Here is an 18,427-nt window from a genome sequence, read left to right as displayed (position 1 = left end):
TACGGGTCAAAATACATAAAAATAAAGTGTGTGTACTTCGTACGCACGTAAGAAGTTATACTTCTATTATATGATTATAAACGAAATTAATATACTTTTTATTTATATTTTATTTAAATATTAAACTAATTTATACTTACTACTTCTCAAACATTTTTATTAAAACAGTGCCAAAAATTAAAATAATAAAAGAATAAAACACACACAAACACATTAAAAATGCCGCAAATAATTTCTGAACATTAATTGTCGGAATTTTTTTTAACTAAATACGTATTTTCTGAAAATAAAATTATATAATAAATATACTTACAATCACAAAATGTATAAAATAAAAAATAAAAAAATAAAAGTTTCTATTGGGATTCGAACCAACTTATCAGCGCGGTTGGTATTGGTATTGTATTGGGGTTTATTCGGATTAAACGCTTCGCCACGGAGACAACGTGTCATTATGTGCGAAGATCGACTAACTAAACGGATTAAACTTTTTTTTGACATTTTTGAATTACATAAATCAAATTATTTTAATTTTGAATTGAAATGATTTAGAATTGAAGAAATACAACAAAACATAGAGTAAGAAAACAATATACTAGGTGAATATTGATAGAAATTTTGATGGTAATCAAATTATGTAATTAAAAGTATTACATACTATGTATTTTGGTAGGTTCAAATAGGTAGGTACCTATGATACATTTACAATTATTACGTACCTGTTGCTTTAAAAACTATTTAAAAGTCACTACAATTATAAACTTTTTTGTTTCGGTCCTCACAACAATAAAACTAATATATTATACATTTGTTTACCCTCATATTGAACAATTATTTATTATTGACAGATCATTTCAACACCCAATCAGAGCCCGTATAACGACTAATACCATACTGTCGGTGTGCGCATGCGCGCAGATCAATATAAATTCACCCTCAATCTCAATCGCGCCTAAAGAAGTATAACTTCAAAAAACTTGGGTAAGCCCATCTAAATAAAGGAGCCTGTAGCACCCCCTCCTGGACACAGCACTAATTTGTTTATAAGCCAAGAAATTGTTTATAACTTTAAAACATTGCTTAAATAATCCGATTTCAATTCTGTAAAGCGCATTAGATAGGTGGAGTGCTTCTTTATATGTAAAAGAAATTACAAATCTTTGTATATTCTAGTTTTTGTTCAGTGTGCAAGATTTTAAAAAATTTTAATTTTTTAAAAAAAGTTTAGATTGCAAAATTATTATGCAAAATCTAGTAAGTCAATTTTAATGAAATTTGGTGGACGGTTTTAGCACATTACAAAAATTTTCTAAGCGAATTAGGAAGGTTCCAAGTGTAACCTAAGTGATGGAAAAACATTGAATAAGGACAGGCTTGTTTTGCCCCCTTATTTTATATTTATTGCTCTTTTGCAGCAAGGTTGTTAAATTAAGACATTTTTAGCAATCGTATCTGATAGAAAATTTAATTATCTTTTTTTGAAGTTATACTTCTTTACGGGCGTAATGACGGTGAAATTTTATATGGGAAAACCTAGCGACCGGGCGCATGCGCATTATAACTTTGTTCTGATTGGATGTTCAAATGACATGACAAAAATTATCCAATATGGCAGCTGTGGCACAGCTGTGGGACTGCGTTTGGTTATAATGTATGCTTGTTGCGTTTTAAAATTTGTAGGAAGAGAAACAACAAACAAAAAGTTAGTTAATGGTTATACTGCCTTTTTAAATAGTTTTCATATTATATTTTTGGACTTATTTACATAGAAGAGATGATTGTTTCATGCCAATGTGAAAGCTCATCAAACTGTGCCTAGTATGAGTGCCGCAGATCTCGCTTATTCAAAGCTAAAGAATCTTTCACTGGTAAGTGTTTTATAAATAGTTGATCAAATTTTGTTATGATATTTGAACATAGCCACTTTGCACGACGCAAGTGATTGCGAAATTTATTAGTCGTTATACGGGCTCCGATACCTACCTTGAACCTACCAAAATACATAAGTAGTATGTAATACTTTTATTTACATAATTTATATTTATATTTACATAATATATTGTCTTCTTACTCTATGTTTTGTTGTATTTTTTCAATTCTAAATCATTTCAATTCAAAATCAAAATAATTTAATTTACATAAGTTAAAAATGTCAAAAGGTTAATCTGTTTAGTTAGACGATCTTCGCACATAATGACAAGCTGTCTCTGTGGCGCAGTTTTAATGCGAGAGAATCCCAATACAACGCAAATACCAGCCGCGTGGTAAGTTGGTTCGAATCCCAATAGAAACTTTTATTTTTTTTATTTTTTTTCTATACATTTTATGATTGTAAGTATATTTATTATATAATTTTATTTTCAGAAAATACGTATTTAGTTAAAAATTTTTCCGACAATTAATGTTCAGAAATCATTTGTGGCATTTTTGGGCCGGTTGTTCGAATGCTAATCAACAATGATCATTATCAAATAATTAATTACTGTCAATGTCAATTGTTAAAACATAATTAATTACAATTCTGAGACTATAATCAATTAATATAACAATAATTATTAACATAATTAATAATAAATCTCATAATTGTAATTAATTATGTTTTCAGCGACCCAAACAAAGTTGACATTGACAGTTTGGTGACAGTAATTAAATATTTAATAATGATCATTGTTGATTAGCGTTCGAACAACCGGCACTTAGTGTGTTTTTGTGTGTTTTATTTTTTTATTATTTTAATTTTTGGCACTGTTTTAATAAAAATGTTTGAGAAGTAGTAAGTATAAATTAATTTAATATTTAAATAAAATATAAATAAAAAGTATATTAATTTCGTTTATAATCATATAATCATATTGGGACCGTGCAAGTTCGGCAAAGCGACCCCTATTTCTACGCTCTGTACTTTTATTCGCACTTTTAATTATACTGGCCAATTATATTAGTCCTGGGTACTGGCCATAGTCCAAAAAAATAGTAAGAAGAAAAAATAAGATTCAGGTTATGTTATGAAAACGTGAACAATTGTATGTAGTAAATAAAATTAGTTATTAAAATGCAGTACTGCACTCAAAATACAATTAATTAAATTTACCTTTATATAATAATTGCATATCATATCAATATTGTGGAGCAATATATAATTTTTCTGCTTCAATGACAGAAGGTATGAAATATACGTCAATTTGACAATTTCAATTGACAATATGAATTATTTAAGATAGTTGCAATATTTCTCCGCGACTCGCGCACGATCGTTTCTCGTTTCCCTTCCAAGTACTTGCACACCGCGAATAATAGAAGTATAACTTCTTACGTGCGTACAAAGTACACACACATTCTTTTTTTATTCTTATACGACTTTGTTTGAAAATGAATCGTTTTAAAGTTATAAGCAAAGAAATAGAAAAAAACGAAATTTTTTGAAATTTTTAAATATTTTATTTTTTTTTATTAATGTTCCGGGCATATTTGAGAAGGAGCATAAGTCAATTATTATTAATGAAGTTACTTCCAAAATAAGTAATTAATATTATAGTCCAGGGAAATGAAATAAATAAGTACCATATTGTGGACTTTGATCAGGTATCTAACAAGTTTTTTGAGTTTTATTATTACATCACACCTCACCAAAAGCTTTTTACAAGTTAACAGAGTCAGCGATTTTGATATGGCTTAGAGCCAGACTACATCAAGATCGCCTATAAATCGTGCTGGTAATATGTCAGATTCTTTTTAATGAATTTGTACGATTCTTTTTATAATTTGTTACTCGTTCTTTAAATATGCGATGTATATGCTTAAAGTACAAAATCGTTTTAATATTATAATATTAAAGTATCTATATTTTAATATAAAATTTTATTTTCAGAATTGTCAAAGTGCTGAAATTGACGGAGACTCCGGTGCTCCGTGTACAACAGCGGAAATTTTTAGGGTAAGTTTTTCAATAGTCATTGAGAACGGACGTTTTCGGATTTATCAGTCCATCTTTAGCGAACTTTGAAGTCCTTGCACTAATAACACAGCACTAATATGTACAGAACCAGTGGGAGTTTAAATTGTTGATTACATACTTAAAGTTAATAAATTAGTCTACCTTAAGTAGATCAAAATAGACAAAACTCTTCGAGTATTGTACGTGTTCATACCTCCTGCTTGCACATTATTATTAAAATTAAAGTTGGTTGAATGTTGAAATAAAACAACGTTTTCTTCAAGAGTATGGGCGATGCAAAAAATTTAAATATTTATGCACGATTGCATTCGTAATAAAAGGTTCCCTATGTCGCTGAGAAAGTTTGAGACGTGCTCTGAGAAATCTGGCAACACTGTCTGACACATCAGCTCTCCCTCTCTCTTGCCCACCGGTTTCGCGTCGCTTCATTGCTCAGTGTCGGCCTAGCAGCCTTCGAAGATGGAGGTCCTGGTGGCTGTTACCGTTAGGTATTGTGAATGTCATGCTATGATTGACATTTTTAAATATAAAATGTATTTCACCTATTGAAATTTATCGTAAGATCAAAGCTTTATCTACACCATTTGCGCACTTGTTGAACAGATATTATATGCACTTTTACAACCTATACTTATACCTATAAACTTGATTATTTATTTATTGTTAATAAACGGGGCAAGCCCATTGACAAAAATATACAATTAAGCAACATTTATAAAAAGTACAAACAAATACTAAATAAAATACAAAATCATAAAATAAATATGTATATAGAATTACAATTAAATTTAACGCTTCAGAGATTGTTTAAAGGCACTTAAGGACAAGTTAAAAAAATCTGTCTCATGAGGCAACCGATTAGCATGAGCAAGAAGTCTGACCAGACCTATATTCACAGAATAATTTGTTCGACGAAAAGGAATATAAAATAGTGTATTGTCACGAAGGACACGGGAAGGAATGTGGAAACAAACCAATTGAAGCAGTTTAGGTGAATGTATAATTCCGTTAACCAATTTAAAAATAAAGATGAGATCGAAATTAACTCGTCTAGTAGACAGAGGATCAAGTTCTAAGTATCTCATCATATCAGAATATGAATAAGGTCTGTGTACTTTAAAGGCACAGTGCCTAAAGAATCGTCTTTGCACTCTCTCCAACTTTTGAAAAGAGGATTGGACAAAGGGAGACCAGATTATAGTGGAATTTTCAAGTTGAGATCGGACCAGAGAACAGTATAAAATTCTCAGCGAAGAAATGTTATGCAAATCCCTTGTGTGCCTTTTAATAAACCCTAGCTGCCTAAGAGCCTTATTACAAATAAAATCAATATGCAAATTAAAGGATAAGTCTCTCTGAAAAATGACACCAAGATCCTTGACGCTAGTGACTCTCTCAATCAAAAAACTATCCAAATTGTAATCAAAATCTACCATTTCCACTGATCGATGAAACTGGATAACCTGACACTTGTCACGATTAATGCTTAATCTGTTATTATCACACCAATTCGCAAATAAGTCGAGAGATTTCTGTAGCCTAGCACAATCAGAGTAATCCCGAACAGAACAAAACAACTTTATGTCATCGGCATATGCCAACACTTCGCAGTCAGTCAATGATTTAATAGCATCGTCAATAAAAACTGCAAACAATAAAGGTCCCAAGTGGGACCCCTGAGGCACTCCTGAGAGTGGAAAATACTCATTAGAAGTGAAACCATTCAGTTTGACACATAAAGACCTGTCCCGCAAGTAAGTCTTCAACCAGCAAAGAAGTTTACCACTCACACCAGAACATTCCAATTTATGCAATAAAAGGCAATGATCTACCTTATCGAACGCTTTAAACAGATCGGTATAAATGGAATCCACCTGTAAACCGTCCACGAAAGCATTTACAATATGATCCGTGTAAAGAAGAAGATTGGTCGAAATAGAACGGCCAGGCAGAAAACCATGTTGAGCAGTATGTAGTTGATTTTTCAAATTATCCGTCAAGAAATCAGTTACCAGGGCTTCAAAAATTTTAGGAATGGCAGAAAGGATTGTTATTGAACGATAATTACAAACAAATGACTTATCTCCAAATTTGTGAATGGGTTTCACATAGGCTTTCTTAAACTGTGATGGAAAATGGCCTTCTGCCAGGGATCTGTTAAAAATAAGCCATAATGGTCTACACAAAGAAAATGAACAATTCCTTAAAAACAAGTTCGATATCATACCAGGGCCAGGGCCTTTACTAGTATCAAGATTATCCAAGCAGTCCAAAACTTTAGTTATTTTAACAGTAAAAGAGTGAATAAGGCAGTGATTGCTATCAGATGGATCAACCCAGTCATCAGTGTAAGATGTGAAAGTATTATAGGCAGTGCTAAAGAAGGTGGCAAAAGCATCAACAATTGACTGAGGCTCACCATAGACAGAATCATTCAACTTCACTTTTTTTTTTTTTTTTTTTTTTTTTTTTTTTATGCTTTATTGCCATGAATAATTTTACAATTTTATCGACAAAGCTTATAAATAGTAAAAAAGACAAAACAGTAACAATCCAATTTACTAAAATTACATAAATCGTCAATAAGTTAAATAAAATAAATAAATAAATCGAAGTTAAAACAGAAATATTCAATTGCAAAAATTTAAATAAATTGCAAATTCATAGTCTACCTAATAATTAATAAAAAAGGTTTAAAAGTTAAAAAGTTAAGCTGCTGCATATGACACCCAAATATAGATAAAAAAATAATAAAAATACTACTTGTGCAAAGGGTGTTGTAATTTCTTAGTTATTGACTAAAATAATCTTCTACTGAATAATATGGTCTTTCAGACAGGTAGGCTTTTGTCAGTTTACGGAATTTGGGAAAAGATGGTGCAGATTTTAGTTGTAGGGGGAGATGGTTGTACATTTTTTTTGCGGAATATAATATCGATTTCTTTACTAACTCCGAGGACGGGGTCGGCAAATAGACGTCAAACGTAGAATTTCTCGTGAAGTAGTGATGATTAGGTCTTGATGGAAAGACATGTAGATGTTTACGAATTAAGCAAACAGTTTCTAAAATATACAAAGATGGAAGGGTTAAAATTCCGTGATCTTTGAAGTAACTTCTGCAGTGTGTTGTTCTTCTGAGGCCAAACAGATATCTTATAGCTCTTTTTTGTAATTTGAAAATAACATCGAATTGGACAGCTGTACCAGAACCCCAAAAAGGAAGACCATAACGAAGATGTGACTCGAACAAAGAAAAATATGTTATTTTGGAAGATGCTAAATTGAGTTCATTCGAAACAGATCTTATAGCATAGCAGGCTGAAGAGAGTTTCTTCCGTAACAAATCGATATGGAGGGACCATTTAAGGTTGCTGTCTAAAAAAATGCCAAGAAATTTTACAGAATCAACGGTACTGATCTGGCTGTTATTAAGAGGTAAGGGTTGAAGAGCTCCTTTATAAGACAATGCTACTGTTTTATCTACGTTAAACGAGAGTAAATTTGAGTCAGACCAGGTTTTTATTGTAAGTAGATCAGAAGTTATAGTAGCATGAAAAGTTGCAATATTTGAGTTGCTCCAAGTGATACTGGTATCATCAGCAAAAAGAAAGATGTTTCCATCGATTTTTAAATTAGTGATGTCATTAATAAAGATAAGGAAAAGTAGAGGACCCAATACTGAACCTTGAGGTACCCCACATACAATGTTTTTGAGACTAGAGTCTTTATCGTTTGCTCTAACCAGTTGTTTCCTATCTTCCAAGTAAGATTGGAACCAATCTAAAGAAATGCCTCGAATTCCGTAGAAATTTAGTTTTTTTTATCAAAATGTGATTTACACAATCAAAAGCTTTGGCATAGTCACAAAAAATGGTGGCAGTGTAAAGATTATTGTTCAGTGCTTGATAAACCTCATGTAGTACAGAAAACATGGCATCAGTGGTGCATTTATTATTTAAAAAGCCGAACTGATTTTGTGATAAAATGTTGTTTTCAACTAGAAAGGACATAAGTCGGTCTTTTATGAGTCTCTTAATAATTTTGGAGAGTACCGGTAGTAGTGCAATAGGTCTATAATTGCAGGTATTAGATATTTCACCACCCTTATGAAGAGGAATAATGATGGCTGTCTTCAGGCACTCTGGAAATTTACCTTTCTCAAAAGAATAATTAATTAGTGAGATGAGGACTTCTAACACATTTTCTGGAAGATTAGAAAAAATTTTGATCGATAGACCATCAGTACTACAGGAAGATTTGCTTTTGATACTATTAATTGTTTGGATTAGTTTAGATTTAACGACTGGTTTTATAAAGAATGAATTAGAGACCTTTCTTGAATTAGGGAGATATGAAATGGGATCTTGTTGTGGCAAAATAGTTGATGTAATATTTTTACTCACATTAACAAAGTATTCATTTAGATTTTCAGGGTCTGGAAGGGAAAATGTTTGAGCAGTGTGGGTTTTATTTAGAAGATCGTTTATTATGGACCAAGTTTCTTTTGCAACACTTTTGGAGCTTCCCAGACGGTTCTGGTAGTAGACTTTTTTAGCTGATTTTATAAGTTTAAGATAGGTTGCCCTATACTTGGTGATATATTCAGTGATAGAGACGTTGGTAGTAAATTTCTTATATAGAGAAGAGAACGCATATTCTTGGAAGATATTCGGATACCTTTAGTAGTCCAGGGTTTGTGATGTTTTGGCTTAATTGCAATTAAAGGAAATGCTTTATTGAAGATACAGATAAGCTTATCTAAGATTAAATAATTCCTCAGTAAAAATGAATAACCATTTTCAATTTCGTTGCAAAACGAAAGCACAGCCGAACCATATTCTAGTCCAATCAGAGAGTGCTGCAAGCACCCCTACCGGTTTCGAAACTTATTAGTCTCTCATCAGGAGGCACATATGCTGCTCTCCCTGATCCAACCAAAACAAACCCCAGCGTGCAGTCCCGGATTGCAACGAACGAAATGGCATAGATGCCCTAGCGGCAAGTGCTAGCAAAAAGACTAAGTTTTCACTCTAATGGCATATAAAACAACATAATGCTATTCTACACCCCACCAGAATGAAAACAATGGGAACCTTCTCTGGTTACACCTCCGAGGCTTCTACAATTTGCAAGCCATACGGATGCTGAGACTAAGGAAGATTAGGGAATTCTACAATTTACAATTCACGTCCCATCTGCTCAGCGCGGTAAAGTTCCAACGAGAATGGTTCCCTTCATACCCCACACAGAGTAAATGTAAATCAAAAATGAATAACCATTTTCAATTTCGTTGCAAAACGAAAACACAGCCGAACCATATTCTAGTCCAATCAGAGAGTGCTGCAAGCACCCCTACCGGTTTCGAAACTTATTAGTCTCTCATCAGGAGGCACATATGCTGCTCTCCCTGATCCAACCAAAACAAACCCCAGCGTGCAGTCCCGCATTGCAACGAACGAAATGGCATAGATTATTCATTTATGGTTATTATATAAGGTTATTCATTTTTGATTTACATTTACTCTGTGTGGCGTATGAAGGGAACCATTCTCGTTGGAACTTTACCGCGCTGAGCAGATGGGACGTGAATTGTAAATTGTAGAATTCCTCATCTTCCTTAGTCTCAGCATCCGTATGGCTTGCAAATTGTAGAAGCCTCGGAGGTGTAACCAGAGAAGGTTCCCATTGTTTTCATTCTGGTGGGGTGTAGAATAGCATTATATTGTTTTATATGTCATAGTCATAGAGTGAAAACTTAGTCTTTTTTCTAATTCCTCAGTACTTTCAACAAACTCCGCATAACAATCTCTACTTCTTTGCTTACACAATGCTCTCAGAGTACAGAAATCGTCATAATCGTCACAACAACCTGTCTTTTTAAATATGGAGTGAAAGGATTTTTTCAATGAGACAAGATGTTTCAATTCGCCATCAAACCATATTTATAGGGAATGTGCTATTCCTGATAGTGATTGAAGGAACATACTGGTTTATACAACCATACATAACATGATACAAGGCATCCACACATTCTTCCACATTCAAGTTCGAAAATAAGTTATCGAAGTTCATCGATAAAAACGCGCTGTTTAAACTCTTGTACTCCGCATGTAAGAAATCGTATATCACCTCACTCCCACTCATGCAATCAGGTGCATCAGTGCAATTAACTGTTGATGACTGGCAATAGGTGATATCCATTTTGCATTTAAAATTACAGCATGAATTTCACATTGGTGATAAGAGCGACCGGGACCTCCATCTTCGAAGGCTGCTAGGCTGACACCGAGCAATGCAGCAAGGTGGAAGTGATGGGGAAAGAAAGAGGGAGAGTCGATCTATAAGGCAGTGTTGTCAGATTTCTCTCAGAACGTCGCACTGTTCCTCAGCGGCATAGGGAACATTTTTTTACGAATGCCACTCGTACATACATATCCAATTATGCTTTATTTCACATATTTTTAAGAGAAATTTATGGATGCACGGAATCCAATCAGTAAATTAGTTTTTCTCTTATTCATCTAGATTCTAGATATATATGTACATAAATAACCTTTCAGCGCGTAAATTTATGGGTGGATTATGAACGAAATATATGGCATTTGATTGACAATCATTATTAAGCTCCAGTAGGTCGGTAATAACAAACCCGACCGTTGCGAATTGTCGGTAAACGTAATAACCTGCAAATGAATAAATGACAAGCTGGAATTTTACCTGAAAGGGGGTAACATAATGTATTTACCCCAGTAAATGAATGTAAAATACGGCCATACCGTGAAATTTTCAGTGTCACTACCAAGTTGCATGAACATTTGGATTTATGTTCTAGTTACCCTCCACTTCAAAATTGGACTTTGCAACCTAAGTCAACCCTCCTCGGGGTCAAATTGACTAATTATAAGCAATTTTTGTTCTATAGAGTTTTTTTTTATCTAAGTAAGTCGATACTTTCCGAGTTATTTGTGAGTGAAAATGGTTGTTTTTCAACAAAAAAAAAAAAAACGCGTTTTCAGACCGTTATTTGCAAATAACTAGAAAAGTAAGTATTTTATTCATAAACATATTCCTTGTAAAAAATTTGAAATCAAATTTTTCAAAGTGACATAACCAAAAAATGAAGCACTTTTTGAGGAAAACTTATTAAAACAATTAGGGCAGTCAATGAGGTTATTTGGCTCCGAATTCCATCCTACTACATCTATTTACTTGATATTTTCACAGTAAGTAAACGACTGCTCAAGAAACAAAGTCTACCCTATGCCGACGTGTGCTTTTATCTAGAGGGTGGTTCCCACCCCTTCTCGGGGGTGGAAAATTTTTTGGTTAAAATAACCACGAAAGTACCTAGAGAACCCAATTCTAAACAAAAACTGTTCTATATATTTTTTTAAAAACTCAATACTTTTTGAGTTATTCGTGGTTGAAAATTGGCCTTTTTCATTAAAAAATGACACCTTTTTAGACGGTTTTTTGCGAATACCTTAAAAACCATGAATCTAACGAAAAAAACTATATAAATTGTTTTTGTAGCTTATAAAAAACAAAGAGATTTTTGGCTTTATAAATCTTTTAGTTATAATACAAAAAGATATGGTAGGCGAGAAGAGTTTGTTTGTTTGGTGCATGCTCAAATCGGTGTATTCAACTTGAAATAAAAGAGAAACGGTCGATTTTAGGTGTATAATGCTACCAATACCTTTTGTAGAACTTGAAAGCACCTTTAAAAAGGGCGATATTAAATGTCGATTACATTTACACTAAGCGAAATATGCTGCAACAGAATTGATGACTAATGTATTTTAAGAAAAAATCAGAAGTGTATTTAACCCCTCATCCACCAGAATTTAAATGCATCGTTTTTCTTCTACAATACTTTTTACTATAGTGTTATTTCTATGTTCAAAAAGTTGGACGGGTTTAAAATGAATGGTTTTTGAAAAAAAAAATAAAATCAAATTATAGAGCGCATTTTTAAATTTTCTTAAAAATCTTCTGTTTTCTCCATGTAACTTGAAAATGAGAAGAGACACGAAAACAAGATACCGCACAAACATGTAGAGTTTTGTTGGACAAAAATTTTGTTTTTATTTTTTATTATTGTATCTCTTATCATTTTCAAGTTACATGTAGAAAAAGAAGATTTTTAAGAAAATTTAAAAATGCGCTCTATAAATTGATCTTATTTTTTTTTCAAAAACCATTCATTATAAACCCGTCCAACTTTTTGAACATAGAAATAACACTATAGTAAAACGTATTGTAGAGTAAAATGATGCATCAAAGATATGGTGGATGAGGGGTTAAATATACTTCTTATTTTTTCTTAAAATACCTTAGTCATCAATATTTTTTGCAGCATATCTCGCTTAGTTTATATGTAATCGGCCTTTAATATTGCTCATTTTAAAGGTCTTTAAGCACCACAAAAAAGGGATTGTGGGCATAAAGGCGCAAAAAAGGAAAAGGTATTTGTAGCATGATACACCTAAAATCGACCGTTTCTCTGTTATTTCAAGTTGAATACACCGATTTGAGCATGCACCAAAAAACAAACTATTTTCACCTACCATATCTCTTTTTGTATTATAACTAGAAGATTTATGAAAGACTAATCTCTTTGTTTTTCTATAAGCTACAAAAATGTTTTATATAGTCTTTTTATTTGATGCATAGTTTTTAAGGTATTCGCAAAAAACCGTTCGAAAAGGTTTCAATGAAAATAGCCAATTTTCAATCACGAATAACTCAAAAAGTATTCAAAAGAGTTTTCAAAAAAAGATTATAGAACAGTTTTTACTTAGAACTAGGTTCTCTAGCGACTTCTGTGAATATTTTAATCAAGAAATTTTTCACCCACGAGAAGGGGTGGGAACCACCCCCAAGATTAAAGCACACATCGGCGTAGTGAAATAGGAGATCAGTAGAGGCTATTCCCAAAATTTCATTAAAATCCATGCAGTAGGATAGAATTCGGAGGTAATATCCTATTCTTCTTCTCATGGCGTAATTTTAAAATTGTTTAAAACAAGCTTTATCTTTATTTTTTTAAAAAGTTTCCAACACCGAAACTAAGCGAGTTACCGTTGGTCCCTTTTTATGTTAAAAAATCGTAAAAATTTGGAAACATTTAGTAATTTTTTTATTTTGAAAAAGATGCCTTTTTTCAAAATAACTAACAATACAAGTATTAGTGAATCAAGATATCTCGATGAGTAAGATAATGTAGGTTTTATTTTTTTTAATATTTTGGATGTTTTGTTATTTTGTAAGACAAAATTTTTTTTAAGATACGGTTGATCAAAGTTGACATTACATACGCTTGTGATATACGCTCGTTCAAGCCCTTTCAACTACAACTCTTTCAAGATTATATGTTAAAAAAATAAATTAAATGATCTTTTATTGCCCTTAAAAAACCTACAAAATGGTTTTTTAACCATTCCAAAGCTTAAAAACTAACCGAGATATGAGTAATAAAACCAATAAAATAATTTAAGAGAATTCAGAACGTGTATACCGAAGCATTGTAAGATATATATATATATTATGTGCTATAAATAGTCCAGAGAAATAAGATTTCTCTCGTGACACATCCCCCTCCAGGCCGAAACCAAATTTTTTGAGTAGTATGGACGGACATCTATATTAATAACCTTTATACTGATAAGAAGAGAGTAATATAAATAAATCGTCTAAAAAATTTCAATATGGCGTTCGCTGAATATGTATATCTTTATTTGTTGCTTAGAAATTTGCAAAATAAATCATAAATTTTGAGTTTTTATAAATATTCATAACTTATGTAAAAAATTAACTTAGGACCTTCTTATTACACGAATTGTTGAGACTTCTGGTGCTTAAATTATATTTTAAATTTCAAAGCAATTGGTCAAATAGTTTAAGTTATTTAATTTATGTATCCCAAATTCATTTTTTTTTTGCAACACTATAAGTCAGAAAATTATGAGGTTACAGTAAGACTTCTGACAGTTTATGGAAGAAGAACATTTATACTATTGACTTAATTAAAAAAAAATGACAAAAAGTAATTTTAAACAGTGTAAAATTATTTTGCAAAAACACGTCGATTTTTTGCTTACTTATAAACAATTAGAATAACTTTTTAACCGTTACCCGTAGAAAAATTATTTTTTCATATTTGGAAAGACTGAATTTTATACACACTTAGAAAGAAAAACAATTGCACTAGGATAATTAGGGACGAAGTTAGCCCCTCATTTTTTTAATTCACATGTTTTTGCAAAATAATTTTGCAGTATTTAGAATTATTTTTTGTCATTTTTTTTCAGTTTTTTATAAGCTATATTTTTGCTAAGAATTTTTTTTTGCTCAAATACTCACTTTTAGAGTTATCTCCGAAAAACCGTCCAAAAACATGTTTTTTTCTGTTAAACATGAACATATTCACTTGTAAATAACTCGAAAAGTATTGACTTGGGAAAAAACTCTATAGAACAAAAATTGCTTAGAATTAGTCATTTTATCCAATTCCTGACTTATTTTGAATGTATGTATATTTTTCACCTTGGAGAGGGGGTATTTACATCCCCTCCCATCATCTACATCCCTACATCTACATCCTCTCCATTTTTGTAAAATGGAGGGGATATAGAATTGTAAACTTTTTCTTATATAATAATAGACAATTTTAACTACCTATTCCTAAATTTTCATTCTTTTTTTATTTTTTTTGGGGACATATTGTTCTTTGATCGGACTAAGCTGGCATTTCACCTGAATGGACTAACATAATGTATTATGTAGGTATATCTCAATAACTACGGCAGGGTTGATTAAAAATTGGACATTGATGTGTTTATTTTAGACACACTGATGTGTGTGGCTATAGATAATAATGATTGAGTGAAAACAGTACAAGAACTGGATTTTAAATTATAAAATGCTAATGGATTTTGTAAATAATTAAATAAATGTAAATTAGACAGGCATATAATGAATTTTATTTATCCATTTAAATTGGTATATTGAAAATGTAGTATTACGTCAAGGTCCAAAATCCTTTTTGGCAAAACTTCAAATGATTTCTACCCGACATCGTAATTATTATTATCAGAGAATATAGTAGTGAATAAATAAATCATCATCATGCAACCTTCTCTGTCCACTGCTCGACATACGTAACTTAATAAGTAACTGAATAAATGAATAAGTATTGAATAAGCCGCCTATTTAAGCTTAACTTAATTTTCAGATTTATTGTTTAGATCTGGGACTTCTCTTTTATCTCGAATAGATGTTGCTACCGCTACAGCGTCCGACAGGCAGACTTATTTTTATGGTAGGGGAGCCCAAGCGGGGATTTTTGCAGTTACTCGAGCGCGTCAGATTATCATATGGGGAGAAACCTGGTACCCTGCAGATGTACCTCTACCATATATTGGCTCTTAACACAGGGGAGTTCGTTAAGGGGGGCCCGAAAAAAAAATCTATCCTTAAAAAATCTCGAAATTGTCAGATTAAGATAAGGTAAGTTAAGTACATGCAAAAGAGTGTATATTTAAAAAATCTGACGATTTGAGCCGGGCGTAAGGATATGGGAGAGTCCCAAAGTTTCACAAGAAAAAAGCGAATACTTCGCGAAATGAATGACAGATCAAAAAACTAAAAAATATGTGCTTAACATTTTTTAAAAATCTATCGAATGATACCAAACACGACTTCCCACGGAGAGGGGTGGGGGGTAAATTTAATATTTTAAATACGAATCCCGCGATATTTCGCGAAATGAACATCAGATCGAAAAACTGTAAAATACACTTATTTATTATTTTTTAAAAATCTATCGAATGGCACCAAACACGACCACCCACGGAGGTGGGGTATGGGGTTACTTTAAAATCTTAAATAGGAGCCCCCATTTTTTATTGCAGATTTGGATTTCTTACGAAAAAATAAGTAAGTTTTATTCGAAACATTTTTTCGAATTATGTATAGATGGCGTTATAATCGGAAAAAACCATTGTTGGAAATGGAAAATTAAATTAAAAAATGGCAAGCGCCCACTAAAATGGAAAATGTTACTTAACTTTTTTTGGTTTTAGGACCTACTCTTCACAACCCAATAGGTCTCCAAAGCGCTCGAGTGACTGCACATTTAGCATACTTTGCTCCCCTACCATTATAATTCAGCTTAAAATGACAGCTTGGTTTCGATTCGATTCAGAGGTGTTCATGTAGCCGCACTGATGATGTCTGGAGAGACCGAAACGTACGTATGGGGATGGTGGATCATCTCTGAACCGAAAAGAAACAACTAGTACATTCTTTCACGGTTTTTGCTGTAAATTTTAGAGAACCATTTGGATTGACATGAAATTTAACATATGCATAGCTAACATGTCAAAGAAACAAGGTGATATGGTGCCGATGTGTGCTTTTGCCCTAGGGGTGAGTTTCACCCCATCTCGGGGGTGAGAAAATATATGCCCAAGATAAGTGCCGAAATGGATAAACTGACTAGTTTTAAGCAACTTTTGTTCTATAGAGTTTTTTTACCAAATCAATAGTTTTCGAGTAATTTGCAAGTAAATATGTTCATTTTTCAACAAGATAACCACGTTTTTAGACGGTTTTTCGCAAATAACTCTAAACGTAGGCACTTTGTCGAAGAAAATATTCTTACCAAAACTATAGCATATAAAAAAGTGAAAAAAACGGTGTATATATTAGGTCCCTATACCTATCAAAAGCAGAGTTATAGCTAATGAAAAATAGGTTCATATTTGAAAAATTCCAAATAGAATAATTCAATGTGAAATATTCAAATAATGAAGCATTTTTGGGGAAAATACATTACAACTTTTTACAAGTGTTTAAAAAAATCTCTATTTCTGTTTTTATAAAAAAACTTTCTAGCATCAAATGTAACCAAGTTACGCTCAAAATAAAGTTGGTACCTTTTGTTTTGGCAAAAAAAATTAAAACACCAATTAGCAACTTAAATGGAATTAATCGTTACCGCTTCACAAGTTACTTTACTTATGTTGTGTTTATATTATCTGTAAGGTTCGTCGATACAAAGTGCTTATTTTTGAAAAAAATTAGTTTTAAAGTAAAATTTTTAAAAATTTTAATTTTGAAAAAAATACTTTTTTTCAAAATAACTTAAAAATTGTTAGATATACCAAAAATCTTAAACAATAAAAAAAATCGGCTCTACTTTTCTGAATATTTTGTATTTTTTTGTTTTTCTGTAAGACAAAAATTGGTTAAGATTCGGTGTTTCTAAATTTGCATACACTCGTGATAAGTGACTCGTTCAAGACCTTTTAACTACAGCTCTTTCAAAAATAAGGACTTTCAACCAGTGAAACTTACAGATCAAATTATCAATATATACGCGAGTAAAAAACTTGTGAGGTGGTAACAAATAAGTTCATTTTAAATGCTAATTAGGGGGTGACTTTCCCGATATCTTACCAAAAAAAGGGACCAACTTTATTTTGAGCGTAACTTGTTTACTTTTGATGCTAAAAATTTTTTTTTTAAAAACAAAAATAAGCATTTTTTAAACACTTTAAAAAGTTAAAATGAGTTTTGCCAAAAAAAGTGTTTCGTTTTTTGGTTATGGCACGTTAAAATATTCGATTTGGAATTTGACGAATCTGAACCTATTTTTCATTAGGTATAACTCTGCTTCTACTAGGTATAGTGAAACATGGTGTATATTATACACCATGCTTTTCACTTTTTTACGTGCTATATTTTTGATAAGAATTTTTTTCGACCAAATACTTACTTTTTGAGCTATTTGCGAAAAACCGTCTGAAAACGTGGTTATTTTGTAAAAAAATTAACATATTCACTCGCAAATAACTCGAAAAATATTAACTTGGTGAAAAATTTTATAGAGCAAAAGTTGCTTAGAATTAGTCATTTTATCCGTCTCCGGACTTATTTGGAACATATATTTTTCACCTCCAAAAGGGGGTGAAACTCATCCCTAGGGCAAAACCACACATTGGCACAATATCACTTTTTTTCTTCGACTTATTAGCTATGTGTATGCCAAATTTCATGTCACTCCAAGCGGTTCTTTAAAATTTAGAGGTTTTGCAATATATTACCTTTATAGAACGTACTAAACCTGTTTTTTTTTTTATTAATGATAATAAGTATCAGTTTAGCATTTTTAGATATTTATCTTTTACGCACAAGCCGTGCATAGAGTTTGTATTTTTCAACGAAAACTTTTCGTTTATAAATTCGCAAAGTGTGTTAGTTCGTGCGTCGCCGCTCCTGTAATACTTACAGCCGATTTACTGATGGATTCTTATGTAGTTCTGTCTTCTGAATCCAAATCTGAAAACGGCATTTCGCTATTTCTAACCACCTTCGAGATAACTGACCTCAAAATCTAAAATGTGACGTCACAATCATTTTCTTTTCTACCGACACACTAAACGTCAACTGAAATAGTTGCTAGTA

General features: G+C 32.0%; 1 protein-coding gene across 1 annotated transcript in view; it reads left to right on the top strand.

Annotated features, from left to right (window-relative positions):
* Positions 1-18,427, top strand: part of LOC114333350 (uncharacterized) — a 941,557-nt gene that overhangs the window by 309,174 nt on the left and 613,956 nt on the right. The window contains exon 3 of the mRNA XM_050643392.1: positions 3,869-3,934. Within this exon, the coding sequence (XP_050499349.1) occupies positions 3,869-3,934 (66 nt within the window). The remainder of the gene's footprint in view (positions 1-3,868; positions 3,935-18,427) is intronic.

This window comes from Diabrotica virgifera, chromosome 2, assembly GCF_917563875.1.
Source record: "Diabrotica virgifera virgifera chromosome 2, PGI_DIABVI_V3a".
Lineage (NCBI taxonomy): Eukaryota > Metazoa > Arthropoda > Insecta > Coleoptera > Chrysomelidae > Diabrotica > Diabrotica virgifera.
Note: the sequence above shows the minus strand (reverse complement) of the source record. Positions and strands in the feature narration are given on the sequence as shown.